General features: G+C 40.3%; 1 protein-coding gene across 1 annotated transcript in view; it reads right to left on the bottom strand.

Moving 5' to 3' along the window:
- Positions 1–4,470: 4,470 nt before the first annotated feature.
- The window catches only part of PALMD (palmdelphin), a 48,490-nt gene continuing 40,547 nt past the window's right edge, over positions 4,471–12,413 (bottom strand). Inside the window, exons 5-9 of the mRNA XM_010149696.1 lie at positions 11,762–11,876; positions 10,866–10,899; positions 10,669–10,776; positions 8,873–9,958; positions 4,471–4,514 (exon numbers count right to left, since the gene is read on the bottom strand). Coding sequence (XP_010147998.1) covers positions 4,471–4,514; positions 8,873–9,958; positions 10,669–10,776; positions 10,866–10,899; positions 11,762–11,876 — 1,387 coding nt within the window. The remainder of the gene's footprint in view (positions 4,515–8,872; positions 9,959–10,668; positions 10,777–10,865; positions 10,900–11,761; positions 11,877–12,413) is intronic.

Raw genomic sequence — 12,413 nt, 5'->3', positions numbered from 1 at the left:
TTGTTGGTGTTTGGGGTTTTTTTTTGAATGATCAAGTATGATGTAAGAAATTTCTCATTGCCTTTCTTCATAAAGGAATCCCACTGAAGCCAAGAACTTCATCACGAGAAGAGATAGAGAAGGTTTCAGTATTTTACTCTCAGATTAAATTTGTGATGACAAAGCAACATTAGTGTACTTCTTTTTGGGTTCTTCTAGACAAACGCTCCCATTCCCAGAAACTTGTGGTCAGTCTCACAAGTAGTGTACTGTTTTGATTGTTAGGTGCAGCCTCCAAATACTGGTCATCTTCTCTTGGCCTAACTGCAAATCCTATTTCTTGCATATGTTTTGAATGAAAACTGACACAAATAGCTCAAATGCAATGGAATTCACTGCTGCTTTGATTTATTTGAAATAATTTGGCTAGCTGTGGTGCAGGCTGTGGAATGAACTAAGAAAAGGTGTTCTTTGCTTCTCTCTTACAGTGAACGCTACACTGTTTCCTCTCACAAGGTGGGGAGAGCTTATACTTGGCGTAATTATGTACGTGTTTTCCCTTTACCCAGGTTTGGGAAGGCTAGAGAAAGGTTGCCTGCCTTTTGTTTTCCATCATGGTTTGGAACGCTATGTGGCGCTCTTGTTCAAACAACAGCATCTTTATTTTGCTTGCTTGCTTTAATCTGTCACTGTGAGGTTGAGATACATAAAGGATGTCCAAAACAGGAAATGTTCCTAGGTGAACTAATTGGAAAAATTCTCTATTCATTAAGAAACTCGATCTTCAAATTCAAGCCAGTTCATATAAGTAGACATTGTGAATTATATGTGTACTTGGTGTCTATGCTTAAGCTTTTATTTGAACCGTTATGGCTTGTTTTCTTTTGTCATGTGGGTAAACTGCCCTACATGGGTGCATTCCTTTCCAAACTACTCCAAGGTGAGTGCCAGTCATCGAGGAAAAACTGCAGTCTTTTGTATTTCAATGCAGAAGTTAATCTCTGTGATTTTAGAGCTTCAGTGCAGGCTAAAGTAAGAAAGGCTCTAAGTAAACAGAAGGATGGTTAAGAGGGGATCTACTGGTAATTCTGAGAAATTCTTTGCTCGCTTCAGTCTGATCCCAACTTCTCCAAGGGGTATGTGTGAAGGGGGAGGCTGTCGTGTTCACTTACCTGAGGGAGTGGCACAGCAGAATTGGAATAGGACGAGTGCTTCAGAATGTGCTTGGTACCATCTGTTTTAGCTTATAGATGAGCTAATGGAACCACTCCATAGCTTCTGCTGGTCTTGCTTGTGATGTGCAAAAGTGACTTTACATATTGTGAACCACAAAAGCTGAAAATCTGTGTCACACTGAACCCGGTATCTGTGATATCCTGGGCAAATGATACTGCACCAAGGACTCCAGCTTTGCCTTTGTTTCAGAGAAACTTTTGTCTTGCTGGACCTTAGAAATTATTTGGCTTTAATGATGATAAATTGAGATTTTGCATGGCATCTATACACACGTGAAAAAGATGATTTGCCGCCTTGTAATTCTGTTGTTCTTGATATGGGATGTGGGAAAGCTCTGGGGCTGCAGCATTCAGATGATGGACATCCCTGCTTCCCAGAAGCTTGCAACTCTTGAATGCTCCATTTTGTGTCTCTCCCTCCAAAATAATGATCTGATATTCATGCTGCTACATAGCTAGCGGAGGACAGTTCAGATTCACCTGATACAAACTGAATAGTTTTAATATATGCAGCATCAGAACTGCCATACGGTAAAGCAGAGATCCACTGAGCCCAGTATTGTCTCCAGAAGTGGTAGCAATGAGTGCTGAGAGCAGGAGATGTAACAAAACCACAGTAATATTTTCTAGACTCAGCAGGATCTCCTTGCTACTTGTCAGGGTTTGTGCAAGGGCCTCTTAAGCTAGAAACTGCAGTTGAACTGTGAACTTCTGTAGTGATTGGATTTTATCTATGAAGTGTGCAATTAATGATTAAAAAAAAAATCTACTAATGCTTCTGCCCTGCTATTTAATTAGCCACTGTGAGAAAGGGCTTCCTGTTTTTGTTTTAAGCCTGCTTCTTGATGTCATTGTTTAATGATCTGTATTTTATTTTTACCTTCCTGCTTTTATTACAGTTCCCTAAGCCTCTCATGTCTGTGCCTTACTGTCTTTTTCCCTGTAGGACTGCTGTTGTGTTTAGCCATTTCACACTCAGATAATTTTCATTACCCTTCTCTATTTGTGTCTTCAGAGATGGGCTGACCAAACTCTACCCAAGCTGTAAATATGACGGGCTGTGACACAGTTATGTTCTGATTTGTTTTCCATGCCTTCCCTAGTAAGTCCTTAAGCTGTCTGCATTTTTGTGGCTTCTAAGCATGGAGTTGAGGTTTTCAGAGGACTGTCTAAATTCATGCCAAAGTGCTCTGCTTCCTAGCCCGTAACACCAATTTAACAGCTGCTTACTGTGCTGTCTATGGTTAGGGCTATTTCTATTTTTTCATTCTACTTGTGCATTGATAGTGAATTGCACCTGTACATTTACTACTTATTCACTATTGTGGTCTGTCTTCAGTATCCCTTTTTTTATTTTTTTAACAACTACTTTGAATAATAATAAGGTGGCAGCAGCATTTTTTCCCCCTTTTCAAGATCATTTCATTTTAATAGCACAGATTGCTGGGGAAGTCAGGGGCTGAGTGTCCATAGCATTCTGCTGCTGTTACGAAAACTGGTCATGACTACTTCCTATCGCTCTCCTACTCTCTCACTTCTTTTGGTGTCTCCTGTTCAGAGCCTTTAAGAAGAAAAATAATTTAAAAAAAAACCCACAAACAAAAACAAACCAAACTTGAGGGTAATTCCCTCTGCTCTCAGAACCAACAAATAACAGAAGAAACAGAAGGGGGGGGGAGGGATGACCCACTATAAAAATCCAACAAAAACAACCCCCCAAAAGAGGCTAGACATTGAGAAAGTATAATACAGTTAAATTTATTTGTTCTTATCTACTATTGCACTCTCCAGACAACCGTCCCTGACGAATCCTGAAATCTGAGATTATTACCCACTTCAGACTGAAAGCCACCAAGTGTTCAGAGGCTGCAAGTCAGCTGATACTGCCATTGTTCCTCTGGGTGAGGTAGTAGCTTCAGTTTCCTGCTTTGGAGGAAGACCAGCAAAAAAGTTATGGTTATTTTTGGCTGGTGCATAATTTAAGTCAGCTATACTAGAGTAACACAACCTGAGCTTTACCTGTTTAATGATTCAAGTCAGGCTAAGACCTAGCAAAATAAAGCTATCGTACTGATTTGAATGTAAGGATGTAGTGCTATGGGTCCCTTCCCCCAGGAACTATGTACCTGGCGGGGGGAAAACTGACTGGCATGTGATTTTTCTAACTGTAATTATACCTTATGGCTGCTTTAAGGGCACTTAGCTTCTCCCTCATGTGGAAAGAAACGACCTGTTCCTTGGTGGGAGCTTTGGGCCTTGCTGGAGAGCTGTTCCCAGCAGCGGCTGCACCTCTAACAGACTTTGTGTGGCAGCTGCAGGACAAGCCATTGGCAACTCAGTATTTGTGATGGGAGGCTTGCACTAATTTTAGCCTCCCTGGCCAACTGAAACCTGTATGATAAGCAGGGGTTTTTTTGTTTGTTTTTGGGTTTTTTTAAGACTGTTACTGCCAGTCTGGCAATAAATTTCCTGGAAAAGCAGGCTTTCTGTAGCAAGCTAGGAGATGAAACCATGCCTGGGAGGTCAGGCTGTTCATAGTGTTACGCATAGGACCAGTATGTGAAGTTGTGGGTGGGCAGCATGTACGTGGCATGTGGAAGGGAGCAGGGCGTGAGGACGGCTATACTGTCATACTGAAAATAGAAGGGTAGGTGGACTGTGGAGCTCTAGAAGTGGCTAAATATTTAAATGCTGACTTTACTATTTTTGTTTGTTTTGCTGTCACTTAAAAAGGAATGCTTTGAATTTTGACCAAGGTTGTATGTTTGGAAACCAGCTTTCATATTTACATTTCTTGCTGCTCTTATCTCATGTTTAGTTTTTCATTGACCAATGCTGTTAACAGAAAAATGCTGGGACAGCATTTTCAATCAGAATTGGGTAGATTGGCACACTTTGAAGTGAAACAATGTCCTGTGAAGTTCAGTGGAGATGAGTGTTTATCTGCTCTGTGTATGTAGCAACATTTTCCCATTGTGGGAACAGGTATGCACATGTCTTCATACTTGGATATACGCTACATTTATGGTCTTGGGCGACTTTCCACTATTTTCAGCAAAATCTAGGATGTGATTTATTTGTGTGCAGCAGTTAGTCAAATCCGTTAAAGTTTGTTGGATTATGCAGAGAGCAAGATAACCCAGATGCATAAAACAGAGGAGCAAAACAAGCAATATGATCCAAAGATGTTGAAGAAACTCTTCTTCGCTTTATTCTGCTTTGGATAGTAAATTTTACTTCCTTGTCATTACAGCTGTTAAATCACCTTTTTCCCCAGCTTTGCCATTCTCATCCTCAGAGCTGAAAAAAAAGAAAAAAGGCAAGCCATTGCATTTTAAGACTAACTTTGTTTCTGATGCTAAATCTTCTTATTTAGAAAAATGAAGAATATACGTACCTCAGGTGGTTAATCCAGCAGAATAAGCATTGTTTTATTGTTATAGAAATAAATCAGTAGAAGGCATTAGTTCTGGTAATTTCACAGTAAAGCAGGTATATTAAAAAATTACTCCATTATCGCTATTTGAAAATTAGCACAGCTCTTTTCTAACTGTTTTTGTTACCTTCACTAAGGTGTTGCAGACAGATTATATTGTCTTTGGCTAGATGCTGACAGATGAAAAGGATGCTTCAATAATTAAACAAACTCTTTGTTTAAACTAAACTCCTCAGTGGGAGCTGTAACTGTTTTGGAAGCTTTTATTTCATGTGTTGATGTTCACACAAAACTTCCCCCCCTCCCACTGTAATGAGTCAGAGTGGGAGTTAGTCATATTCCCAATTTAAGTCTGATGGAATAATTTAGTATCAGTTTAAACATCAGTACGTCTATTGTCTGTAACTGGGTATAATGTAATGTGGCTTAGTTTGAAAGTGACAGTGCAGGGTAGGTGATTAAATGTGGAGTTTATTTTTAGAACAGCAATATAATGCTGCTGTTTGATATGTAAGAGCCTTCCCCCACCATGTAGCTGATCTTAAAATGCAGTGAGAATAATCTCCAGCTCTCTGACCTGTTAGTTTGAAGAGTCACCCAAAATAGCATCTCATTCCTCCATCCTGCATGTGTCTCTGTACTGAGAGACAAGGGGTCAAAGCAGCTGTTTACTTGATTTATGCATGTCAGCTTATGTCCAACTTGAGTTATGTCTTGAATGTTGAAGTTGTTGCAAATCAGAAGCATCTGAGTGTAACTTTATATCACAGTGCTGCTGATGTTAAGCTTAGCTCTTACAAAGACCCTGTGTACTTTTTGCAGACCAAGTGATTCTGAAGGATTCAAGTCCTGGTTGTGATTTGAGAGAACAACAGCCAATAGTCTGGTTTTGTCTTGCTCTGTGCTTTACAGGAACAGATGGCATGTATGAATCTTTCTCTATTAAAAAGTTTTGTTGTTCATTACTTTCTTCAGCACAAATGGAGCTAAGTCTCTGTTGTGTTTTTGAAGGTTGCACAGCTTCCAGGAGTAAGGAAAACAATTACCTCATCTAGGCTAGCTACCTGTCAAAAGCCTCGAATCTTTATGTCCCACGAGAACCTGTTCCACACTGTTAGTAGGTTTTACTGCCTACTCAGCTTCCGTTTTTCCTTTCCTTATTCATTCCACTATGTCTAGACGTTGTTCCCTGTGAGGACTTTCGATTTCCCTAATGAGTATTGAATCTTCAAAACATTTGCACACTAATTCATTTGACTGAAATTTAAAGAAGAAATTAAATTCTAATAATGCAAAACATTGGTGTCCTAATTTATAGCAATGTCATCCTTCTCTCTATGTTTTTTCTGAGGACACATCTTTGTGATATTAGTTTCCCAGCAAGCTCATGGGGAAAGGAAAAATGCTCCCCTATGGAAAGAGGTATGTCTTGCATTTGGCAGTTTGGGGTCATGCTGAAAGCTCCTACCTTAATCTGATCTATCTCAATATAGATTTGCACATGGAATAATTCCTTTACCTCCGAGTTGTCCTTGACCATTGCTAACCTTTTCAGTAACATGCCCTAAAGGTTCATTTCTTTCCCAAAGCAGGATTACTACAGAAGGGACTGTCTCCCTGGTCTGTCCTGTGCTTCCTTGCTTTCCATTCTCATTTGGAGTCCTCAGTGCTTGTTTAATGTTCAAATGCTGCAACTGCTTCCCAAAGCTTTCATTTCAGAGAGGATTGGTTTTTTTCTGTTGTACGGTTTGTTTTAGTAATGAACAATGAGATATCAAAAATAATTGACTCCCCTCTTTTCACTGGTGGTGTTTAGAGTGAACTTCCTAGGCTGGGCTTCAGTGGCTGCTTTGAAAACTGTTTATTTCCCTAAGAAACAGCTCTGTAATACATTTTTCTAGATTTAAGAGACATCTTAGTTTTGTTTCCTTTATAGAAGTCGCAGTAGGACTACAGGACTGCTTGGGAAAAATTGAGTCACTTCCTGGCTTTTGCCACTGATCAAAATGTCCCAGGGACTAGCAATAAAAAGGTGGAGGTATAAAGAGGCTTAGCTCCAAATTTTACTGGGCACTTAAGACACTCAATTGGAGGCAGTGCTGACTGTTGGGGGGTATTGTTGAGGCAGTTGCTGAAGTGCTTTTACTTTACTTGGGACCAGTTTTTTCCTAACTGACTATTTTCTGTGGAGTACAATACTTGTAAGTAGATGGATAAAACCAAATACAGATTAAGAGAACAGATTCTCCAATGTCTGCTAGATTTACACTTATTCCTCTTCCCTGAAAGTCAGTATTTGTTTTCCACTAACCTCAAGAGAGAGAACCCAAATTGTTTGGAGAGTGTTTGTGAGTGGCAGGGAAAGATGTTTCACACCTTCTTTCAGGAGACAACAGTAAACAAAGATAGAGGTGCTCAGCTAACCTCCTGTGGCCTGTACATGGCTCACCTGAATGGTACTGCCAGCTCAAAGTTACTTCTTGGAAATCTTTCCTGGGATCTGTGCAGGGGCACCCATGCAGCAGGCTGTAGGTGTAGGATGAACGAATGGTTTCAGTAGCAACCAGCTGGTGGGTGGGTTGGTGCTGTTTCTCCATTATATGCCTGTACATATGTCATGGGGGAATTAAAAGACCGTCCCCAAAATATACTGGGCTGGAGCAGTTGCTGGAGTGTTTTATCTTGCCTGTATCAGCTATTTCTGCTTCAGTTGCTGGTATGAGAGTTGCTGGCAGCACCCCTTGGTCCTGGAGGACACAGGGAAGTGCACAGATGATAGGATTGATGCTTGCAAGAAACAAAGGTCCTGTCACCTGACAGAAAAGTTCAGGGGCCTTGTTGATCAGACAGGATGGGCAGCACTGCTGTGATATTTCAGGCTGTTGTCTGTGTGGCTGCGTGATGTTGATACTCCTGTAAACTGAGAGCCTTCACTGAGCTGCTCTTCCTAATTTTCCTGAGGCAATTCTTGGAGCTCCTTACGTGATCCAATAGAAAAGTTCAGGGGCCTTGTTGATCAGACAGGATGGGCAGCACTGCTGTGATATTTCAGGCTGTCTGTGTGGCTGCGTGATGATGATACTCCTGTAAACTGAGAGCCTTCACTGAGCTGCTCTTCCTAATTTTCCTGAGGCAAAAATTCTTAGAGCTCCTTACATGATCCAATGACCACCCTCTCTCCTGGCTTTACCTGTATTGTAAAGAAACGCAGGGCTGCCAATGCAGCTTTAGTCAGGGCCTGAACTTATGCTTTTGCTGCCAAATTGCAAAGTTATTCAGAATACAGACTGGGAGAGGAGTGGAGAGAGAATATGGGATCAGGACCCCTGATCTTTCTTTAGTTCAAGCAGAGTGTAGTGACCTTGAAGTGGAATGTGCCTAATGCCTGAAATCTACTGCTCTGTAAATATACTTAAATGCACTTTAACACGTACAAAATAAATTGCAACATAATCATAAAGAAGAGCTTTCCGTTTTTCTGGAAGATCTTGCTGCTGTTCTTTCAACCTTGTATTACAAAATGTCATGGTAAGAAATAGACACCTTAGAGTATAAAAAGTGGTAAAAAAATAACACTATGACCTATATGGATTTACCACATGTAGCGATGTAAACTGTTTCATTGTCTTTCAGAGGCTATAAAAATATCTAACTCAGGTTAACAAAAAAAGTTAAAACTGGCATAAACGTTTTCAAGGCAAGGTGAGCAGTGCTGATTCCAGAAAAAAGCAAAGTAAAGCTGGTTATTAAACAGTCTTTCTGATTTAAGGAGCAATTTGGATTATCCAGGAAGTCGTTAGAATGCAGATGATAGGCACAAAAACATTCCATTGTGGTGGCAGTGTTAAGAAGCAATGCTGTTAGTTAGCTGGTAGAAATGAAAACTAATTCTGCTAATTGAGGTAGCATTAATGGAACTTCTGTCACTTGAAAGAGAACCAGTTTGAATCTTTGAAGGTTACAGAAATGGCTTTTTTGAGATAGCATGTCAAAATTTGGAAAATGAGCTAACTAGTGCATTGCTAAAGATGAAATAATTCAACAGTGCCAAAATGCAGATTGGCGTTTGTTAACAAATAAGAGCAAAAGAAATTATTAGTAATTGTATATTAGTCCCATGAAACAATCCAAATGGTAAAGTGAAATCGTTGCTAGCAGGAAAGAGTACTACCAGTTTGCTACATAAGCGAACAGCAGTGACATGATTTTCCTTTTCCGTTACCTGTTAGGGAGGGATCTTCGGTACCATCTCCAGATACCTGGCTGTGAAGATGAGCGCAGTGTGTTGGTGAGCTTAAGCGTTCCTCTTGTTCTTGCAGAGAGATGGAATTTTTGTGGGGTACCTTGTTCAGGCTCGCACCCAGATGGCTGACAGGGTTTGTCTGTGGGACTTCAGTGGTTTTCCTGCTTGGTGGCTGATAAACCTGACTATAATGACCTATGGGATGATATGCTGGTTTCTCAGATTTGCTGTCATCTTCATCATCATCTATGATGACTAATTCTGCACGGATAACCCCATCGTATCGTGACAACTTTTGGTCTGCTTCTGCATCATCATCAATATGCTGATAACCCATGAAAATCATTGTTACTGGTTCAGAATCATCCACATAACATGGTACAGCTTGGACAATGCTGTACTGAACGTTATCTTCATCTTGAGATGCAGGGGATGTTTCATTAAGGTGGCAGGGACTTAAAAGCCTTGTTTCATTTTGCCTTTCTCTTGTAGGCTGGTAAGATTTTAGTTCCTCATGTGCAGCTGTCTTTTCTTCATTATCTATTCTGTTCTCAGGATTAGTGTGCACTTTCTTCTCTGAATGGGACAGTTGTGGAGAGGGAGGCTTTGGCTGTATTAACTTTGGAAGATCAAGCCCATTCTCTTTATGTTGCTGCATAAAGGGCTCCGTTTTGCAGGAGAATTCTGTTTGATTGTTAAATCCATTAATATCTCTTCTATGAGTGTCTTCTGGTTTTGGTCCAGGGACTAATTTGTCTTTTTGAGGAGTAACTGGCCTGCAAAATTTGTTTGCAAACACAGGCTCATGATACTCTGTGGGAGACTGGGAATTTTTTTCTGTCGCCTGCCGTAGCAGGTCCTCCACCTCAACAGGAGCAAGTTCATCCATCCCATTTTGTGTTGTGCTGCCATTTGAGGACACTGCATAGACTGACTTTCTGCCATCGTCATAGACTTTAATTCCTGTCTCTTTAAACTCCTTTGAGGGGAGAGGTATTGTTGATAACACTGTGTTTTCTCCTGTCTTCATGTCTTTTTCAACTCTAATTTCCATGGCAAACAATGCTGTTGAAAGAAACAAGTGCTTTAACTGATAATGCAGCAGCAGCAAGAAATACTACGGAAGAGTTCTGACAGTGATAGAGAATGACTGTCTGAATGAATAATCAGATATGTGAAATTATCACATACATAACCAATATGTTGGATTCTCATTTTGAATGCCTCCTTCCATTCTGTCCAAACTTGAAGCGGATTGTTGTTTGGATCTAATCTGTGAGGAAAAATAAGCTGCTGAGGAGCCAGTTTTCATTATGTGATTGGCTGAGGCAGATTGAACCTTGGCCTCTGGTGGTGTGCTGGGAAAGAGCAGTTAAGAGCTCAGCATGCTACAAGACTAGTCTTGGGCACTCAGAAGGGTTAGGAGGCTTTGTAGTAGTTGGAAGCAACCAGACTGTTGCTGGCTGCCCAGTGGGTGTAAGCAGATGGAAAATGTGAAATGTATGATATGAAGGGAGGAACTACTTAGTTATGCCAGGTAGAAGAACAAAGTGCTGGAAAGAAGTGTCAATGTCGTAAAAACACTTGATCCTTATTCTCAGCGGCACATACCTTACACCATTGTTCCACCTCTCAGCTCTGATGACCTCACTGATTACATAACACAGCTTAAATGATTACAGCATTGTCCCATATCTGTAATGTTTATGCTTCTCTTTTTAATCTATAGGCAGTCTTTGCACATAATACTCTTTGGATGTACTAATAAGCAGTACCTTTTCTCTTTTCTTCATCATCCGTGGCAGCGTGTGCTGCACTTCTCAGTGCAGAAGGCCTGAAATACTTGGGAAGGTCAGGAATGCTGGCATATACGTAGTCTGCCTCTGCATAAAGATGATCCGCCAAACATTTAGTATGTTTTCACTAACTTCTACAAGAACACTTTTAAATTTATTTTTTTTACTAAACATACCTTTTTCAATTCCTGCTTTTTCATTCTTCACAGTCTAGGAAAGAGAACCATTAACAATAAATGTGATTTGTCAGTTTTAAGATGTTAACTCAATGGTACTTTGCTTTACCTGACAGTTTTAACTTTTTTTTGTGTATGGCTTCATACTGAGAAGGAGCTAAAAGGGGAACCTGTTCTGTTGGAGCAGGGCAAGGGAAGAAGTGAATTTTTCCTGGGTTTTTTTTTGCCCATGTGATTCCAAGTCATACAGGGAAGGACATGACATTACAGTGTTCATCTGTGAGACAGCCTCACACTGGCCCAAGCTGGTTGGCTTCAAAGACTTCCAAAGGCTCTACTTTGGCTTTCCAGTTGTGCTGATGAGAGAGGGAGTGTGTGTGTAAGAACAACTGGAGAACTGAAGTTAGCTTCTTTAGTATAATTTTTGAGACAGTTTAAGATGATTTTCAAGTATCAAAATGACCTCTTGATAAAGACTGATGGTTGATGATGTTAAGTCGTGTTTCACTATAACCTTGCTCAGGGACTTGGGAAAGCATGATGAGGTTTAGCTGGGTTGAAGGAGTATCAATGTCAGCCTCTGTTATGTCTGTCTCTGGCTAAGATGCACAGATGCTGGTTGGTGTCAGTGCTCTGGTGGTTTTTGTTTTGTTTTGGTTTGGTTTTTTTGTGCTATAGATGCATAATGATAGGAATTCCTTCCCCACCCCCCATAAACAAGCAAATGGAGACATTTGGGTGCTTGAGCAGTAGAACATCCTGACCCCTCTTGTATTTGAACTAGTCACTTTAGACAAAAGCTCGTGACCAATCACAGGATCCAGCTAGTTCCCCTTTCCCTGGTTATTATGATGAACAAGTAATGAATTCTACTTCTGGAATAATTTGGCACTAACCTTTATTATGTCTTCTGTTGTCTTCTCAACAGACTTAAGTTTCTTTAAAACTGTTTCTTCCTTAGCTGAGACTTCCATTTCTTCTCTTTCCAGGTCCTCAATTTCCTTCTCCAGTCTGCAATCATAATTCCCTTTGATTTAATGCCAGGCAGAGAACAACATTTCCGATTCAAAACATTGTAAATATGGACATTAGTGGGGCTGGTTCTACTTACCCTGACAAATTTTGCTCTAATATGAGATCAGCTGATAACTTTACGTGCATCAGGAAATACTGTGAAATAATTATTCTCATTTAAAAGACCCCAGAAAATGGAGAAAACCCACCCCAAAACTTAAAACACCCCACCAAAACAAACTGTACCTGCCATAGGTTCCTTCTGAGCCTACTTTGAAAACAGTGGCTGAAATGAAGTAATTTCCTTTTCAGGAAGGAATAGATAAGGAATACAGTCCTCCACTGCATTTCCTCATCTCTAAGCAAATTTTCTCTCCTACAATATATCGAGACATGTGATTTATACATTGTAATTTGAGATGTAGGAATCTAGAATACAGACACTAGGGTTATGACTTTGTCTCTTGATTTCGTATGTGCACTTGTACACATGATGAAAAGGAGAAAATTCTTTTGTTGTAAGGAACTCAGAAG

Source organism: Eurypyga helias, unplaced genomic scaffold (assembly GCF_000690775.1).
Source record: "Eurypyga helias isolate BGI_N326 unplaced genomic scaffold, ASM69077v1 scaffold8854, whole genome shotgun sequence".
NCBI classification, from domain to species: Eukaryota; Metazoa; Chordata; class Aves; order Eurypygiformes; family Eurypygidae; genus Eurypyga; species Eurypyga helias.
Note: the sequence above shows the minus strand (reverse complement) of the source record. Positions and strands in the feature narration are given on the sequence as shown.